The 20,726-nt window shown below is 41.0% G+C and overlaps 1 protein-coding gene across 6 annotated transcripts; it reads right to left on the bottom strand.

The window, feature by feature from the left end:
* Positions 1 to 4,084: 4,084 nt before the first annotated feature.
* Positions 4,085 to 12,914, bottom strand: LOC120533170 (gastrula zinc finger protein XlCGF57.1-like). 6 transcript variants are annotated; one of them, XM_039759894.1, is made up of 5 exons: positions 12,793 to 12,914; positions 11,758 to 11,795; positions 11,596 to 11,667; positions 7,694 to 8,229; positions 4,085 to 5,769 (listed from the first exon to the last, which is right to left on the bottom strand). In XM_039759894.1, exons 4-5 carry the CDS (start codon positions 8,181 to 8,183, stop codon positions 4,208 to 4,210), a joined length of 2,052 nt encoding a protein of 683 aa, XP_039615828.1. In that variant the 5' UTR covers positions 8,184 to 8,229; positions 11,596 to 11,667; positions 11,758 to 11,795; positions 12,793 to 12,914; the 3' UTR covers positions 4,085 to 4,207. The 6 variants fall into 6 exon arrangements, with proteins under 6 accessions (XP_039615828.1, XP_039615827.1, XP_039615826.1 ...); XM_039759893.1 differs by lacking the exon at positions 11,758 to 11,795; XM_039759892.1 differs by lacking the exons at positions 11,596 to 11,667; positions 11,758 to 11,795.
* Between the last annotated feature and the right edge of the window lie 7,812 nt (positions 12,915 to 20,726).

Genomic DNA, 20,726 nt, shown 5'->3' with positions numbered 1-20,726 from the left:
AAGTAGGGATGTTCCATGTGATCACCCACCCGATCTTCAAAACAAAAAGACTGACTCAATGATCGGTAAATTGACAGATCACAAAAAAAACTATTTGCTATTTTTCTATTATCGTGATGCAAATTGTATTATAGTGACACACCCAAAGGGGACATTAATATTAGGGACCTATAGGTAACTATGGTCCACCCCCTCTAACTTTAAGGTTGCTACTTGTGGTTGAGGTAGGTAGGCCAGTCTAATAATTTACGACAGAGGGGGTGGCGGCCCCACCGATTTGCATCACGATGATAGAAAAGTACCAATTATTTTTGTCCGCACCTGCTTTTCTAAGCTTTACTATTGTAATTTAGTTGTAATGCTCCTTTACTCAAGGCATTACGGTAGTTGAACTTTCACACATCTTCTTTTGCTGCAAACCTCCTGTAAACAGAGAGCGGCAAGGCAGACTTAACAAAGAGAAAGAGAGAGAAGACCGGCTTTTACATTAAAGAAATTGGAGTAATAAACTGAGAAAAAGGAATCTGAGGAGTCACCCTGAGCAATTAGACAAATGATGAGGAAAGCTATTTTAATGAGTTCAGACAGTTTTATTTTGTCCTTGATTGCGTTAAGTACTGCAGCTTACGTTTTTTTTTAGAAAAAGAGAAAAGACTGAAATTGCTGCTTGGTAAAGAAACAGGCTTGTTAGCTTAAAAGCAAAATTTGTCTATTCTACCTGAAAACGTGTTAAGCATGCTAGCCTTGCATTGTCTTGATAAACATCTTATGCACATTTCATAGATTTGAAGATTTTTTATTTTAATTTGTACTGTTTATTATTTGTTTGTGTGTTTCATACAGTACTTGTTTTGGTAAGAAACAAGTACTGCATAATTAAAACAGTCATCCACATTTATATTTAAACATCAAGAATTACAGTACAAATGTCTAGCTTCAACACTTTAAAAAGTCACAGTGCTTATGGGCAAGACAGAAGAGAATGGGAAGTTAAACCCATGCTAAAATTGAACACATTACAACATGGTCTGAATAGAGACTAGAGTTTTATAACAAGATATGAGGATTATTTGCATCTCTTGGAGTGACACAGACAACCTGACTACAGATCCACATTGTATGGAAAAACTCATCAGAAACTTCAAAAGACTTTGTTGGACAGTTATCTTATCCAAAGATATTGACCATACATTGTTCTCCTCTCTTGCTTAATGAACCTTACCCTAAAAGAGGTCTATTAATTTTTTACATCTAAGATGTCTCACTTAAAGGTTTTCCAATGTGATAGATAGATAGATAGATAGATAGATAGATAGATAGATAGATAGATAGATAGATAGATAGATAATTAATCCCAAGGGGAAATTCACATAATTCAGCAGCAGTATACTGATACAAAGAAACAATATTAAATAGTAATAAAAATGAAAATAAAATAAAAATAGACAATAACTGAGTAATGTTAGCATTTACTCCCCCAGGTGGAATTGAAGAGTCGCATAGTGTGGAGGAGGAACGATCTCCTCAGTCTGTCAGTGGAGCAGGACGGTGACAAAAGTCTGTCACTGAAGCTACTCCTCTGCCTGGAGATGACACTGTTCAGTGGATGCAGTAAATTCTTCATGATTGACAGTTGTATCTGTCCTAGTGTGTGTATAAACACAGGGAACTCCACTTTCTGAATTACATCTTGCCTGAAGAAGGGGCCTGAGTTGCCTCGAAAGCTTGTATATTGTAATCTTTTTAGTTAGCCAATAAAAGGTGTCATTTGATTTGACTTCTCACTACATTCATAATGGCTAAGATGGTACAACACCCTAGTACTAGCTTCTGCACTGAAAAAGTATAAAATAGTAAATGTATATTTCAACAGCAAAAAAGCTGTAGTGCAATTCATGATTAAAAAGGAGTAAAACCTGTGTGTGTATGCTTACATTTAAGCAGTGTTTAACTGCCAATATCAATCAATTGAATCAATGTGTGAGAATATACATTTTTGTTAGGTAAATGATGAAAAGTCCTTTCTTGAATTAAGCTTTGTTTCAGGTAAGTGCATTATAGAAGAAATTAAACAATATGACAGTGTGTAATCACGAGAAGCATTTTCACTTATTTGCTTTTTTTTATAATATTTAATGTTATTTATCATGGATCAATATTTTATCTACATATTTAATTTGTTTAAAAAGTAAGTATTGCAATGGAATTGTATGTACACTCACCTAAAGGATTATTAGGAACACCTGTTCAATTTCTCATTAATGCAATTATCTAATCAACCAATCACATGGCAGTTGCTTCAATGCATTTAGGGGTGTGGTCCTGGTCAAGACAATCTCCTGAACTCCAAACTGAATGTCAGAATGGGAAAGAAAGGTGATTTAAGCAATTTTGAGCGTGGCATGGTTGTTGGTGCCACACGGGCCGGTCTGAGTATTTCACAATCTGCTCAGTTACTGGGATTTTCATGCACAACCATTTCTAGGGTTTACAAAGAATGGTGTGAAAAGGGAAAAACATCCAGTATGCGGCAGTCCTGTGGGCGAAAATGCCTTGTTGATGCTAGAGGTCAGAGGAGAATGGGCCGACTGATTCAAGCTGATAGAAGAGCAACTTTGACTGAAATAACCACTCGTTACAACCGAGGTATGCAGCAAAGCATTTGTGAAGCCACAACACGCACAACCTTGAGGCGGATGGGCTACAACAGCAGAAGACCCCACCGGGTACCACTCATCTCCACTACAAATAGGAAAAAGAGGCTACAATTTGCACGAGCTCACCAAAATTGGACAGTTAAAGACTGGAAAAATGTCGCCTGGTCTGATGAGTCTCGATTTCTGTTGAGACATTCAAATGGTAGTCAGAATTTGGCGTAAACAGAATAAGAACATGGATCCATCATGCCTTGTTACCACTGAGGCAATGATGTTTTCACTTTAGGCCCCTTAGTGCCAAATGGCCACGGGCTACCTGAGCATTGTTTCTGACCAGTCCATCCCTTCATGACCACAATGTACCCATTCTCTGATCTTTGCAGGATAATGCACCATGTCACAAAGCTCGAATCATTTCAAATTGGTTTCTTGAACATGACAATGAGTTCACTGTACTAAAATGGCCTCCACAGTCGCCAGATCTCAACCTAATAGGATCTTTGGGATGTGGTGCAGCCCCTGGATGTGCATCCCACAAATCTCCATCAACTGCAAGATGCTATCCTATCAACATGGGCCAACATTTCTAAAGAATGCTTTCAGCACCTTGTTGAATCAATGCCACGTAGAATTAAGGCAGTTCTGAAGGCGAAAGGGGGGCAAACACCGTATTAGTATGGTGTTCCTAATAATCCTTTAGGTGAGTGTATATTAGCACTTTCATGGCCAACAATACATAAATAATAAATAAATAAATTATAATAAATAATACAATAAACCTACAGAATTTAATTATGTCAATAAAAAAAATGAACATATCATCTAGAGTTTAATTATAAAAATATCAAAGTTAACACTTTAATATAGAACATAAGGCTTCTCTGAATCTGGTTATGCAAGAGCTTAGTGCAAAAGGTTTTTAAAAAGACAGAGAGAAAAAAAAGGAGTGAACCGGCCAATGATATCAGCCCTATAAAAACGTGATCGGAACATCCCTAATACAAAGTGAACAAAGCTCATTTGCCATCTAGCATCACCCCTGATAGGAAGGATGTGAGTGGCTACATCAGGTTAATACCTGCCTTTCAACAGCGAGGACCAGCATTAGATTAAAGGAACACACTGAATGGAGCCAAAGGGGCAAACTGCTCAGGAGAACCTAAACCAGACATAGGAGAGTGAAATTCTGGCAGGGTGATGATCCTCAAATATACATCAAGAGCAACACCTAAAGATTTTGGCAAAATGATGATGGACATCCTAAAGATCCCTAGGTGTCCAAGTCAAAGCCATTAAGAATTTGTTCAAGGACCTGACCTGTGTGACCTGACAGCACACCTCTTCATGGTTAGTTGTTTGAGCACCAGAAATGTTTCAACAGTTGACAAAAGCTGGTTTATTTAATGCTACACAGAACAAAAAAGGCATCAGTTAAGCCCCCTGGATTAATTTATACACTGGAGATAATGATCTTGGTCTTTGGTGCACTGGTTCTCTCCTTACTCCACTGCAGTTTAAGCTTCCTCAGCTGTATGGTGAAAGAAGCCGATTCAAAAAATGGATGGCTGCACCTTTGACTGTGTCTCTGCAGAGGATTTGTTACCATTATCCTTTACCCTGTTCATTAAAGCTATGTGGATTTTACTGTGTGCATACAGACTGCTTCTCTGAGTGTATCGCTTTCCACACTGAGCACAGCAGTAGGGCTTCTCGCCAGTGTGAATTCTCTTGTGTCCCTGAAGGGCGCTTACTTGTTTGAATCCTTTGCCACACTCATTGCAGCAGTATGGCCTCTCTCCTGTATGAATTCTCTCGTATGCTTGAAGGTGGCTGATCTGCATGAATCGTTTACCACACTGTGTACAGCCATATGGCTTCTCTCCAGTGTGAGTTCTCTTGTGGGCCTGAAGATGACTTAATTGCATGAACCGCTTGTCGCATTCGGTACAGCAATACAGTTTCTCTCCCATGTGAATTCTTTTGTGATTCCGTAGAGAACTTCGGCATATGAAACGCTTACCACATTCAGTACAGCAGTGTGGCTTTTCACCCGTGTGAATTCTTTTATGTTCCTTAAGATTCCGTATCCTTGTGAACTGTTTGCCACATTCGGTGCAACGATATGGCTTCTCTCCTGTGTGAGTTTTCCTGTGTTTTTGCAGGGATCCTTTTTCTATGAATCTCCTACCACATTCAGTGCAGGAAAATGGCTTCTCTCCAGTGTGAATTCTCTTGTGTGACTGAAGCGTGCGTATGCTTGCAAACTGCTTGCCGCATTCGTTGCAGCTAAATGGCTTCTCACCAGTGTGAATTCTCTTGTGCACCTCAAGATCACTTAAGCTTATGAATCGTTTATCACATTCAGCACAGCTATATGGCTTCAGTCCAGTGTGAGAAGTTCTGTGTCTCCGAAGGTGACTTTTGTCGACAAATCGTTTACCACATTCAGTGCAACAATACGGCCTCTCTCCGGTATGAGTCCTTCTATGTCTCCGTAGATTGCTTTTCTCCACAAACTGTTTTCCACACTCAGTACAACTATATGGCCTCTCTCCAGTGTGAGTTCTTATGTGCCTCTGAAGTGTGCCCTTTTCTGTGAATAGTTTGCCACACTCAACACAGCAATATGGCTTCTCTCGAGGCCCATTGTGAGTTCTCTTGTGTCGTTGAAAATTACTTTTGTTTAGGAATCTCTTGCCACACTTAGAACAGCAATATGGCTTTTCTCCAGTGTGAATTTTCTTGTGCCTTTGAAGGTGACTTTTCAGCATGAATTGTTTACCACATTCATTACAAAAATGTGACTTCACTCCAATATGCCTTTTCAGGTGCTCGTCCAAATGTGATCTGTAGTTAAAGCACCTTCCGCACAGTCTGCAGGTAAACAAAGCCACAGAATGTTTATTATGGAGCCACTGAAGACTTTTGATAGAATCAATCCTGGTCAGCTTGACCACAGGAAGACGATAACAATTTGCAGAAGCCAGTTTCAAACTCACCACACAGGACACAGTAGTTCCAATATTTTCACTATGCTGTTTCAGTTTTGTTTTCTCCTGAAGGGTGGCCTTTTGAAATGAAGACACTGAACAGCTGCCATTCTCTTGGAAATCTTTAATAATAAAAAAAAAAGAAGTTATCTTAACAATGAAATGCAGTGGCTAATCGGTTCATTTCAAATGCAAAACGTTTACTTTAATGACAGTAACAGAAAGCTTCTATGGTCCCTCAAGTCTAACTTTTATTTTTGAACATGCAGCTTTGATCTTAAAAGACTGGCTCAGTGCACTCATATACAAGATTTACAAAAAATAAATTAGCCACAGAACAGCCTAAGAGATACTGTGCTCATTTACACTTAAATATTTCCGTCTAGATTTCTAAAGAGTGTTAAAAGGGAAAATTAAGTATTGATCTAGAAACTTCTATTTTTAAGTAGTAGCAGTAGTAGCAGCAGCACCATTGGAGGTCGTGAAGGACTGTGTCAGTAAGCAACTGCAAAGGAAAAAGTAAAGGTTACCCCCACACTGAGAACAAGACAACAGAAGAGGCACATTTTGGCTGTTTAGCTTTCGTCAGGAATATGAGACCCTAAATAAGAGCACACAGCCGAAACATTAGGTCTTTTTCCTTCTTTTTTTTTTCAGTATGGGAATTATTTTTTTTTATTCCATATTAGTGCTACCTTCACATGTAGATATAATTATCTCAAGTTAGTCTTAGAAAAATCATCCTTTTCCACCAAATTTTCCAGTGTCTCAAGACACATGCCTTTCTTATTTTAGGACTATGCTTACCATTAAGCAGTCCTGTGGGCGAAAATGCCTTGTTGATGCTAGAGGTCAGAGGAGAATGGCCGACTGATTCAAGCTGATAGAAGAGCAACTTTGACTGAAATAACCACTCGTTACAACCGAGGTATGCAGCAAAGCATTTGTGAAGCCACAACACGCACAACCTTGAGGCGGATGGGCTACAACAGCAGAAGACCCCACCGGGTACCACTCATCTCCACTACAAATAGGAAAAAGAGGCTACAATTTGCACGAGCTCACCAAAATTGGACAGTTGAAGACTGGAAAAATGTCGCCTGGTCTGATGAGTCTCGATTTCTGTTGAGACATTCAAATGGTAGTCAGAATTTGGCGTAAACAGAATGAGAACATGGATCCATCATGCCTTGTTACCACTGTGCAGGCTGGTGGTGGTGGTGTAATGGTGTGGAGGATGTTTTCTTGGCACACTTTAGTCCCCTTAGTGCCAATTGGGCATCGTTTAAATGCCACGGGCTACCTGAGCATTGTTTCTGACCATGTCCATCCCTTCATGACCACCATGTACCCATCCTCTGATGGCTACTTCCAGCAGGATAATGCACCATGTCACAAAGCTCGAATCATTTCAAATTGGTTTCTTGAACATGACAATGAGTTCACTGTACTAAAATGGCCCCCACAGTCATCAGATCTCAACCCAATAGAGCATCTTTGGGATGTGGTGGAACGGGAGCTTCATGCCCTGGATGTGCATCCCACAAATCTCCATCAACTGCAAGATGCTAATCTATCAATATGGGCCAACATTTCTAAAGAATGCTTTCAGCACCTTGTTGAATCAATGCCACGTAGAATTAAGGCAGTTCTGAAGAAAACACCGTGTTAGTATGGTGTTCCTAATAATCCTTTAGGTGAGTGTACATGCCCTTTATAATGATATTCTGCTTTATTTTTAAGACCATTTATAGAATATGAAAAAATAAGTCTAATGGGTATCCTATTGATGCAGACAGCAGAAAAGATAGGTGAAAAAAAACACTAATTTTGAGTAAAACTCAGTAAATCATTCACTGGGAGTTTTAGTATGCATCAGTAAATAAATGACTAGCATATGCTTGTTAACTCCATGTTGAGAAAATTGTTTTCCATTATTCTCCAATGAAACTTTTTTTTTTTTTATTAAATCAAACATATATGTCCACTTTAAATACAAAAAAGCAACTAAAGGCCATCTTTGAATTAATTTATTTTAACACTTACCTTTGGCAAAATGATCTGGAGACGATGCTTTGTCAGTCGTCATTCGGTCAGACTTCAATGTTTCAGACTTCACATGGGCAGAATGAAGAAAGCTGCGTCTACTCTCAGGCGTCTCCCGCCTGGTTACACCTTCATTAGGATGCAAATACTGCGAGAGAAGCGGGGAGTCAGTGCCTTCTTCTTTGAAACCATTTCCAATCACATACTTCTGCATGTCAGTGCTGACAGACTTGCGGTCAAAGTCCTCTTTGGTGACGCCTGCCTCCTGCTCGCAATCCTCCTTCATAGTGGACAGGCTCTCCTGGCTGCAATGGACAGCTTCCCATTCACACATTTCTTCCTTAATATGCACCGTCCTTTTCTCCACAGCATACTCAAAAATGGAGTTCTGGTCTAATGATTGAGTTAACATTACCTTTCCTTTGTCCCCTTCTTCACATTTATACACCATATTGGGAGATGTCTGGACAGCCTGGCAAATCTTCTCCATCTTGTCGATAAAAATATCACGTAAATGGTAAATGCATCTTACTCTCCTGTAGAAATAGCGCAGTATTATTTTCAGACATTCAACAAAAACCGAAGTACACAAGTATACTTTAGTCATTCTTCTGAAAGTAAAGTTATTTAAAGAACCACACAAGAGCAAAACAGACTGCTTCTCATTTAGTAAGAAGGTAAATAATTTTAGGAGGCATGTAATGCTAGTACAACTGGAAACCATTCCTCTTTTTGCCATCTACAATAAACAGGACAGACCTTCACTTATCCACTATATGGGTAAGAGAAGCCATTATTGAGTATGATTCAGTGAGAAAGTGGAATTAGAAAATCTAGATAGATAGATATTTTATTAATCCCAATTGGAAATTCACATACTCCAGCAGCAGCATACTGATAAAGAACAATATTACATTTAAAGAGTGATAAAAATGCAGGTAAAACAGACAATAACTTTGTATAATGTTAATGTTTAAAGGTGGAACTGAACAGTCGCATAGTGTGGGGTCTCCTCAGTTGGTCAGTGGAGAAGGACAGTGACAGCAGTCTGTCTGGAGATGATCCTGTTCAGTGGACGCAGTGAATTCTCCATGATTGACAGGAGCCTGCTCAGCGCCCGTCGCTCTGCCACGAATGTCAAACTGTCCAGTTCCATGTCTACAATACAGCCTTTTAAATGGAAAGTGAATTATTAGAAAAGCAATAAAGTTTAACCAAAACAATTTTACTTCATCAATTTTAAATATGTTGCTTTTATAACATATATTTAAGAGGAAAAACCTGACAGCACATTGCAATCGTACCAGTTTACGGCCTTCTTGCTTGCATGCATCTGTGATCAAATGAGGTCCGCAGCTGATCAGAAACATTTTAAATAAATACTCGCCGCACTAACAGGGTGTGGTAGCATGGCGAGAGCTGTTCCCGGGTGTGATGCAGGAGCAGGTGGTTCTACACTAAGTGCACAGATGTGAGATCGTCCCTGGTCCTAATTGGTGTCGGGTGCCGCTAATTGTCACAGCTGTGCCACGTCCCCATTTTAAAAAGGGAAGCAAGACTGTGAGGAGAGAAAAGAAAGGAATAGAAAGAATGGGGGTTAGTAGAGAGAAGAAGGCAGGAGGCGGAAAGAGCTGGTGCGGGAGAGAAGGCAGGCAGCTGGAAGATGAGCCCCTGCAGAAGAGTGAATGGCCGACACTCAGAGGCAGATGGAATGGGAGGCTCCAGCTGAGCAGTAGTGAGGAGCAGGATTGACCGGGAGTTTGAACAGCTCGCCATGTTAAAACCGGGAAGGCAGCAGGGGGTTGAGGAGGCTTTAGAGGAGAGCCCCAGCGTGGGTGCCCTGGCCTTTGGGGACCCAAGTGTTGGTCCTGCAAGGGAGCCTGTCCATGTCCGTGGGATGGCAGGCAACCAGAACTGAGGAAGGTCAGCGACTCCTCTGCTGCAAGGGCCGTGAGGGAATAAGGAGAGGAGCCGCTGGATAAAGGGGAAAGCACTGGGCTTTTAAAAAGGCCTGTTCTTGTCAGTATTTTAACAGATTTATTTATTGGAGTTATTTTAACCTCCACATTTTCACCTGTTTTTATGGATTATTTATTTATGAATTTTGAAGCACTGCACTTTCTTTTTGAACACTTTGTTTTTGTATGTTTTTAATAAAAGTACTGAACACTTTTGCACCTTCCCCTTAACTTCACGTGGTGTTCTCATTTGTACAGCTCATCCCGGTCATGACTATGGACGTGTCGGGTTCAGGAGGCTCCCAAAACTGGACGATGGGAGCTAGGGGCAGGACCCGCACCGTCACAGTATCTCCTTTATGTGTTGCTCTGCATGTCCTTTAAAACCCTTGTGACAGAGGCCGATTACTGTAGATCAGAGCATGCCGGATTTGATACCACTCATCTGTTTTCATCATGGTGGCTCTAAAATCCGATCTGCATGCACCATGGCCCCAGCATTGATGGACTACCAGAAGTCCACGTGATCACAATATTCTTAGAACTGTTTCATTTATGTTAGGTAGAATGCCCAGCTCATGGCGGAATCCCTACAGATTTTTTTTTTTTTTCTCCGCCTTTTGGGTTTTTTTTTTTTTTTTTCTGTCCCCTGCCATTGGACTCTGTTAATTAATGTTGACTTATTTTATTTTCTTACTGTGTCTTAAATTGGCTTGAGTCTTACTTAACAGGTACAAATGCTTTGTTAGTTGTGGTAATTATACTTTGAAGACACACAATATTCTATATGGTGTTCCAAAAGCATCTCTCCCGAGTCCACTGCTGTTTTTAATCTCCATGATTCCATTAGGTCAGATTATCTCGGGGCATAATGTGAGCTACCACAGCTATGCGGATGGCACACAGCTGTATTTAGCAATAGCGCCTGATGACCCCGACTCTCTTGGTTCACTGACCCAATAGCTTACTTGTGTTTCTGAATGGATGAGTTGTAACTTTCTCAAACTAAATTAAGAAGAGAAAACAGAAACCTTAGTGATTGGCAAAAATGGATATAATGAGGGTATTAGAAATAAACGTGATCCATTAGACTTGAAAGTTAAGACAAAAGTGAAACATTTAGGGGTAATTATTGACTATGACCTAAATATTAAATCACATATCAATCATATTCACTTAAGAAATATAGCAAAAGTGAGATCCCTTATAAGTTTACAAAATGTTGAATAATTAGTTCACAGTTTTGCTTTCAGACGGCTAGATTACTGTAACGCACTCCTCTCAGGACCACCCAAAAAAGACATCACTCGATTACAACCGGTGCAGAATTCAGCTGCAAGAATCTTAACTAGAGAAAGAAAAGCCGAGCACATCTCTCCAGTTCTGATGTCACTACACTGGTTACCTGTGTCATTTAGAATTTACTTTAAAATACTGCTTATGGTTTACAAAGCCTTAAACAATCTCGCTCCATCTTATATTTCAGAATGTCTTACACCTTACACTCCAGATCGTAACCTTGGATCTTTAAATGAGCGTCTGCTTATTATTCCAAGAGCTAAACGTTAAAGAAGTGGCGAGGCAGCCTTCTGCTGTTATGCACCTAAAAATCTGGAATAGCTTGCCAATAGAAATTCACCAGGCAAATACGGCTCCATGTACTTTAATGTACATAATATAAAAATATAATCACTGTCTTGCAATTTACTCCTCAAATATTCATCCCCATATCTGAGTATACGAGAAAGTCAAAGGGAGACCACTCACGATTTTTATTTCTCAGTGTCAAATTAACATCCACCTTTTTGAAGATACAAGTTATTAAAAGCCTACTAAAACAGACAGGGAGACCCAGCCATCAATTATGAAGAACATTATAAAGTACCGAGGAATGGTGGGCTAAAATCGTTCATTAAATCAGCATTGTAATTTCAATGGATTTACCTTTTAGGTGATTTGTGAGCTGTGGAGTTAAACTGGATTCTAATCTTTATCCGACCCTCAATTAAGAAACTTCTGAAAATTAAAAAAAAAAAAAAAGCAGTGCTATACTTCCTTCAATTATTTTACTTGTGTAACCACATTAGTTCTATACGATATTTTTACCATTCATTATTCTTCTTCCATTTTCTTCAATGTCAGTTCTGGAGGAAGAGGATGTAATTAGGTAAAATGGTTAAAAAAAATTGCTTGATGTGGAGTGAACACTGCGCTCAACTGCCGCTCCTTTTCTCTGCATTTGTTCTGACATCCTGAAAACTGGATTAACGGGGTTTGGACAGCCGATCGGCTTTAAAAAGTGGGCGTGCCCGGCACGCGAGGCCCTCGGAGTTTGCTCCATGTCATGTTAATTGAATAGAAATGTGCGTACTCACGTGACGGAGAACCGAGGTGTATGATCTCCTGATAAGTCAAACGGCCCGAAATATGGCCGTGTTATACACACAGCCACGTACAAAACACACACACTTAAATGCACGAGAAGAGTTTTAGACTGAAGTTGACAATAGGTTTTACAAGCAAGCCATTTTTAAATCGTGCATTATATAGCTGTTCTCTGTCTGATGAGAACTCCTTAAAGGGTGAAGGTCAAATTTATACTCGAAACCCGTTCTTCACGAACCATCGCCGATTGAATGGAGAAAGAAACGGAAAAATATCAATACATCATTTTTGTGAATATTAGTAGCCACGGTTATACAAATGCAATGACCTGCGACTGAATGTGAGAATGAATAACTAGGAATTAATAACAGTATGCACTGCCTCGTGAGCACCTGTTGTTTCTAGCCTCTGAATAAACTAGAATTATTAAATTAAGCAGGGGCCGCAGCTGCGGAGGCCAGGCCCGCCTCAAGGATATAACCACTGGACAATCGGCCAACGACCTTAAGACAAAACGAACGAGCGCTGCCGCATTGTGTGCTTCTCAATGACTATTCACTTTGCCCCTGTGCACAAACTCATATGCTGCTGTTTCATGTCTGTACCGCTTCCAGCACACACTTGTCACGTTGATCCGCTCCTGTTTAAAACAGCGCGCGGGATGGGAGTCCTCACTCCAGGAATCAGTGCCTGTTATCCAAGCCTACCGTGACACAAAAGAGTAATAGAAGAAGCAGAACACAGTCAGGCACTCACCACTCTGTTGACCATTATATCGTGTGCCAAACCGATCGACTCGCAGTTCTACCTAAACAAAGCCGCAAATTAAGTATTGATCGCTGCGGTCACATGATCCTGACAACGCTGTCTAGCATCCAAGAAACGTATGGGTCGTACGGAGCGCTGTTTGGGCCAAACATGACTGAGCACACAGACGCGTCTCAAATAAATGACGCTTACACGACTTGGATTACAAATCTGATGAGACATTTTTTGATCCAAGGTAATGTGACGATGACTGTTGCTTTAAAAGTTTTTTTTTTTTTTTACCTCTTTGTAACGTCAACTTTAAACTGGATTCAATTAAAATATGCTTTATACAGCACCCGACCCATAACACATCCAAGCCGTTATCGAACAACTTGAATCCATTTCGAGGTGGCCTGTGAAACAGTCAATCCAATCCAAGCAGCAGTGAGCACAAGGCATGAATCAGCCCTCTCTTGAAAGAGGAAGAGTTTACACATCAATACTCATTCTAACGGAGCAAATTCCGGGCTCGTACGAATATGAAAGTGTTTGTATTTATACACCGACGGCTGGTATATATTCACAAGGGACCGCTTTTAGTGCCTGCAGTCTTACTTAATTTCAAACTCATGACAGGATTGGGAAAAGCAGGGCTGAAATTCCCTTCATAGGAAAACAACAAACTTTGCAATGGCCCTTCACAGCACAGATCATTCTCCAGGTTATAGAATTCAATGATCTCATTTTTGGAGTCAGGGTCAGGCATCTTTGGCGGCCGATTTCCATCATATTCTGTGGTGCCCTGAAAGAGAGATGCCTGATGGGGCTGTAACTCAAAGTTACAGTCAATTCAGAAAGCATTCTGACTTTTTTCACATTTCAACCTTTTCCTAAAATCATTTATCCCCATATCATGCAACACTAAATACCCCCGAACAACAAAGCAAAAAGAGGATTTTAGTAATTTTACAGATATAAAATAAAAAAAAATAAATATAGCATTGACACAAGATTTCATACCCCATGCTATGACACTTGAAATCCGGCTTAATTACATTCCATTCTATTGATCTTCACTGAGATGTTCCTACACTTTGATTGGAGTCCACTTGTGGTCAATTCATCTGATTGGACATGGCTAGAAAGGCACACACCCGTCTATATGAGATCCCACAGTTGACCAAAAACCAAGTCATGAGGTCAAAGGAATTGCCTGCAGAGCATAGAGGCAGGATTATTTCAAGGTGCAGATATGGGGAAGGCTTCAAAAAAAAAAAATCCTGTATTACTGAAAGGCTCCCATGAGCACAGTTGCCTTGATAATTGGATGTAGAAGCTTGATACAACCACAAATCTTCCTAGAGCTGGCCATCAGGACAAACTGAGCAACCATGGAAGAAGGGCCATGGTAAGAGAGATGACCACAAACCCGAGTGTCATTCTGTTTGACCACCAGAGTACCTAGGTGAAGATGGGAGAAATTTCTAGAGAGACAATCATTACAGCAACAGCCCATCGATCTGGGCTTTATGATAGTGTGGCCAGACAGAAGCCTATCCTAAGTAAAAGACACATGGAAGCCCACTTGGCACCTAAAGCAGCTTTTCTCAACCTTTAAGTATTTGCGACCCGAGTTTTCATAACACTTTTAATAGCGCCCCCTAACGTTTTTTTGAAACCTTAATAAAATGTATTCCTATATTTTTTGCTGCTGATACACCGCTACAAGTTTTATTAGACCTACTTAACTTTTATCGACTTTTATCTAACTCTATATTTATTTTTCTTGTATCAGAATGTAGTTTAAGTTAATTTGTTTTGGTTTCAATAGATTTTCGATTCTTGTTTTTTTTTTTTCACATCTTTGCGCCCCCTTTTTTGTTGTCCCACAGGTTGAGAACCGCCAACCTAAAGGGTTCTCAGAAAGACAGAAACAAGATTTTCCAGTCTAATGAAACCAAGATTAGTGTCATGTCGGGAGGAAACCAGGCACTGGCAATCACCTGCGCAATACCATTCTAACGGTGAAGCAGAACCATGCTGTGGGGATGTGTTTTAGTGGCAGAGATTGGAAGATTAGTCTCAGAGACCTGAAAACCTGCACTAGAACACACTGGTGTACATTTAAAAACAGGTCAATGAAGACACACATTATATTTTAAAACTTGAATTACAAGTAGAAATCTACATTAACTATGCAAGAACCTGTAATATCTGAGGGACTAATGAACATTTTGAAATGTAAGACAGAACAATCAGGAAAATATGGTTGTTAACTCCAAGATGAAAGTCAAAGGCCCAGAAGAAATAATACTGTAGATACTGGACCAGGATAAATAAAAAAAGGACCTGATGAAATTTTCTGAGATGCTCTTCTGTTTTTCCTTTACAGAAAATTCACAGAAAGTTTACAGACTATGGAACTGATCACCACCTGTGAGAACGTGACTTTGATCTTTAACCACAACTGAGAACTGTGCTTGACAAATGTGAGAAACTAGAAAAAAAAAAAAAGATGAAAGAAAAAAATAAATAAGTGAACATGTTTTTGATGAAGTTTGTGGACTTTAAAAAGACACTGCTGAAGTGTTAATAATGTTTGAGGACATGTGTATCAAATTGACTTTTCATTATGATGCAGTGGCTTAAAAAATGTCATTAGTTGTAAATGTCAAGTCAAGTTGGGGAGTATGCACTGGTACAGTGCGCTGCTGTACCCACCACATGATGAAACAGCTCGGGATCCTGGTTGGCATCCCCCCAGGCAGACATGCGGTACAGTCCCACCCTCCAGAAATGACCTTCTATTTGCCGCAGCCAGGTGTTACGTGGGTGATCCCTTGGCCAGGTCCAGCCACTCGGGTCCCCAACAATGACAATCCTACGAACTGGATCACCCTCTGGGAAATGAGCCAGATGACCATAGTGCCGTAACTGACGTTCCTTCACAATGCAGGTAATGTGCCTCATTCGGGACTCCATGAGCAACCGCTCATTCGACACAAAGTCAAACCAATGGTACCCAAGGATTCTGTGAAGAGACACAATACCAAAGGAGTCCAGTCTTCTAATGTCATCTAATTTAAAATGTCATACATAACTCAAATAGCGAGGACAACATTCAACATAAGTGTAAGGACAAATAATGTACTTTCTATAATTAATTAATAAGAGGAATTTGAAAGACAATGGGTGGGCATGCTGCTTCACTCAAATTTATAAGTATTTTCTAGAGACTTGCCACCACATAACTGACATAGAAGTAGTCAGCATCTTCTGCATGCATTGCCATTCTACACTTCTTCTTCTTTCGGCTGCTCCCGTTAGGGGTTGCCACATCGGATCATCTTCTTCCATATCTTTCTGTCCTCTGCATCTTGTTCTGTCACACCCATCACCTGCATGTCCTCTCTCACCACATCCATAAACCTTCTCTTAGGCCTTCCTCTTTTCCTCTTGCCTGGCAGCTCTATCCTTAGCATCCTTCTCACAATATACCCAGCATCTCTCCTCTGCGCATGTCCAAACCAACGCAATCTTGCTTCTCTGACTTTGTCTCCCAACCATCCAACTTGAGCTGACCCTCTAATGTCCTCATTTCTAATCCTATCCATCCTTGTCACACCCAATGCAAATCTTAGCATCTTTAACTCTGCCACCTCCAGCTCTGTCTCCTTCTTTGTGGTCAGTGCCACCCTCTCCAACCCATATAACATGTCTCACTACCATCCTGTAGACCTTCCCTTTCACTCTTGCTGATACCCGTCTGTCACAAATTACTCCTGACACTCTTCTCCACCCATTCCACTCTGCCTGCACTCTCTTTTTCACCTCTCTTCCATAACCCCCATTACTTTGTACTGTTGATCCCAAGTATTTAAACTCATCCACCTTCACCAACTCTACTCCCTGCATCCTCACCATTCCACTGACCTCACTTTCCAAGATTCCATTAAACAATCTGGATAAAAACTCCACTGGCATCTCTCCTAAACACCTCCATGCTTCCATAGGTATGTCATCTGGACCAACGGCCTTTCCATTTTTTATCCTCTTCATAGCTGTTCATACTTCCTCCTTGCTAATCCATTGCACTTCCTGATTCACTATCTCCACATTATCCAACATCATCTCTCTCGTTCTCTTCATTCATCAGCCTCTCAAAGTACTCTTTCCATCTGCTCAATACACTCTCCTCGCTTGTGAGTATGTTTCCATCTTTATCCTTTATCACCCTAAACTACTGCACATCTTTCCCTCTGTCTAGCCAATCGGTACAGGTCCTTTTCTCCCTCCTTAGTGTCCAACCTCTCATACAACTCATCATATGCCTTTTCTTTAGCCTTCACCACCTCTCTCTTCACCTTGTGTCTTATCTCCTTGTACTCTTGTCTACTTTCTTTATCTTTGTGACTATCCCACTTTTTCTTTGCCATCCTCTTCCTCTGTATACTCTCCTGTATTTCCTTATTCCATCACCAGGTTTCCTTTTCCTCCTTCCTCTTTCCAGATGTCACGCCAAGCACCCGTCTTGCTGTCACCCTTACTACATCTGCTGTAGTTTCCCAGCTGTCTGGTAATTCCTCACTACCACCCAGTGCCTGTCTCACCTCCTCCCTAAACTCAGCCTTGCAGTCTTCCTTTTTCAACTTCCACCATTTGATCCTTGGCTCTGCCCTCACTCTCTTCCTCTTCTTGATCTCCAATGTCATCCTACAGACCACCATCCTATGCTGCTTAACTACACTTTCCACTGCCACCACTTTGCAGTCTTCAATCTCCTTCAGATCAACTCTTCTGCATAGGATGTAATCTACCTGTGTGCATCTTCCTTCACTCTTGTACGTCACCCTATGTTCCTCCCTCTTCTTAAAATACGTATTCACCACAGCCATGCCAATCCTTTTTGCAAAATCCACTATCCTCTGACCTTCTTCATTCCTCTCCTTGACACCATACCTACCCATCACCTCCTTGTCTCCACTGTTCCCTTTACCAACATGCCCATTGAAATCCGCTCCAATCACCACTTTCTGTCCCTTGTGTACACTGTTCATCACTTCATCCAACTCACTCCAAAAATCTTCTTTCTCGTCCACTGCACACCCAACTTGCGGTGCATGTGCACTAACAACATTCATCATCACACCTCCAATTTCCAGCTTCATAATCATTACTCTGCCTGACACTCTTTTCACCTCCAAAACTTACTGTTCCTTCAGAATAACTCCTACCCCATATTTCCTCCCATCCACACCATGATAGAACAATTTGAATCCACCTCCAATGCTTGTATGGACTGGGTATTGGGCAAGGTCGTGGGGTCCAGCGGTTGTGGGGCATCTGTTGGTGAAGAAAGATTCACTGATTTTGACTTTGCTGACGATGCTGTGATCTTCCCGGAATCAATGGAGGCTCTGATTGTGGCACTCGAGAGACTGAACGAGGAGTCTGAGTGTCTGGGCTTGTGAGTGTCTTGATAAAAACCAAGGTCCAGGCCTTTAATGACGTCTTGGGCACAGCCATCAGCAGTGTGTCTTTTTGTGGAGAGAGTGTCGAAATTGTCGAGTGGTTTACTTACCTTGGCAGTGACATTCATGTCTCTGGTGACTCTTCCTGTGAAGTCAGTAGATGGATTGGTGGAGCATGGGGGGTCATGAGGTCACTAGAAAGGGGTGTTTGGCACTCCCAACATCTATGCAAAAGGACAAAGGTCCAAGTCTTTAGAGTCCTGGTGCTTCCTGTCTTGCTATGTGGTTGCAAGACAAGGACGCTATCCAGTGACATGAGACAAAGACTGGACTCCTTTGGTACTGTGACTCTCTGGAAAATCCTTGGGTACCATTGGTGTGACTTTGTGTCAAATGATCGATTGCTCATGGAGTCCCGAATGAGGAATTGTGAGGGAGCATCAGTTATGGCACTATGGCCATGTGGCGCGTTTCCCCGAGGGTGATCCAGCTTGTAAGATCCTCATTGTTGGGGACCCGAGTGGCTGGATGAGGCCAAGGGGTCGCCCACGTAACACCTGTCTGCGGTAGATAGAGGGTCATTTCCAGAGGGTGGGACAGCCTTGGGGTGTCTGCCTTGGGGGTTGCCATCCAGGATCCTGAATTGTTTTGTCGTGTAATGGGTGCAGCAACACACTGTATCAGTGCATGCTCCCGAACTTAACTTGACTTGGCTTATGCTAGCATATAGTAACATCCATTTTCTTTATGGATGTGCTGCAAAACAAGTACGGCAACATGTGAATTCTTGTGAAGAATTGTGGGGGTGTTTAGCTTCTTCTGGCATAGCAGCTTTGCTGAGTCTGCCTCCAACCTTTCAAATTCCACTTTACTGGACTGGGTTCAGTTTGTAGATAAGGCTATTGTTCTTTACATGGTGATTTTTCTGTAGAGGTTTTTCTCTTCTGGATAAGATTTTAATTGACTGAGGAGTGTCACACACGTGCGACTAGGAGGCAGCTAAAGGGCCTGAGTAACTGTAATAAAACATCCGACCAGAGGGTGGCAGAGTGCGCTTACTGTTTTTCTCAGTTCCCTACAGACCTTTCTTGGGAAATTCTGCAAGGTTCAGAAGACATCAGTTCCGGTGCTGGCCCCTTTGCTGACGTTACATTCGGTCCAGAAGACATCACTTCCGATTCCGGCCCTTTTGAGGACATCACTTCCTTTACAGGCCTTTAAAGCCTCCATCTTTGTCTGTAATAATCAGTTCTGTTTTGGACTCTGTTCTATGCACATCTTGCTTCAAACACTTAACTTTTGCTGCCAGGAAAACAATATATGGATGGCGGCATTGGGATGTTCTCCTTTTCCACTGGGATGAAGTTCAGTGTATAAACCTTTGGCAATTTGATAAATACATTTTCATCAGCTCCTCAAACCTGTAATTCTGATAGTACAGATCATTTTATTAGTTTCTGTTCATTAAACTAATCCATTTCCATCATGCTGATGTGAACTTGAGTTCTTCTTCCAGGTAGGTTTATCTGCTCATGAAGATTTTCTGTGTAGAATGTTGCTGCCTTGCCAAAATCTGTAAAGGCTATGTCTCTATACACCTTTCACTCATCTTATACTTAACCTTGACTGGGACCACTGCTAGGACACACTCTTTACTGGCCCCAGTAGCAGTACACATGTCTGATTCCACAGAGTCATATTTTTTTAGTGGGTGAGTCTTTAAATTCTTTCCTCATATGCAAATGTATGGATGTAACTGAGAGGATATTTGACATATTTGACATTTACTTCTTTCTACTCAGTCTTTACTAAGATGTCCATGTTTAAAGCACTTAATGCATAAACCTTTAGATTTCAAAAATCAATCCTACCTTCACTTAGTAGTTTATTGATCTTATTGAATTTATCAAGAGCATAACTTTCATTGCAAAATAAACAGGGCTTACTGAATGCACAAACTCTGCCTTTTTGACGGAGGTGTCTTGAATCCCCTTTTCAGCCGCAAATATAATCATTGTAGCAAAACTGCTTCTTCTCGAGCCACTTTTCAGGAGAAACTTCTCTTTGTCTTTTTCTTTTCCTTCCTAGGTACACGGCTTTGATAGGCTCTACTGTGCACCAGATGAAAAAATGTTTTAGCCTGTCGATCTAGAAAGTCAACAAGGTCAGCAAGTTGTGCACTTCGGTCCTCATTTTCTTCTATATCACAGGCTGTATTTACCCACATGTCTCACAATTGGTAGGGAGGCTTTGAGAGTATAGCACAAATGTTTGTACTGTCGTCAAATTCTTATCCATTTTTCACGTTGGACGTAACGTTCATACAGCTAGTAAGAAAAGCTGCATAATGTCTGCACCATCATCTGATTTTATTTAAGGCCATTTCATTGCTTTGTGTAGGTGTGCATCAGCTATCTGTAGCTGGTTTCAATAATAGCTTTCAAGCTGCTTTCTGGCCTTTTTGTAACC

Source organism: Polypterus senegalus, chromosome 8 (assembly GCF_016835505.1).
Source record: "Polypterus senegalus isolate Bchr_013 chromosome 8, ASM1683550v1, whole genome shotgun sequence".
NCBI classification, from domain to species: Eukaryota; Metazoa; Chordata; class Cladistia; order Polypteriformes; family Polypteridae; genus Polypterus; species Polypterus senegalus.
The sequence above is the reverse complement of the archived record's forward strand: the minus strand, read 5'-3'. Positions and strand labels throughout refer to the sequence as shown.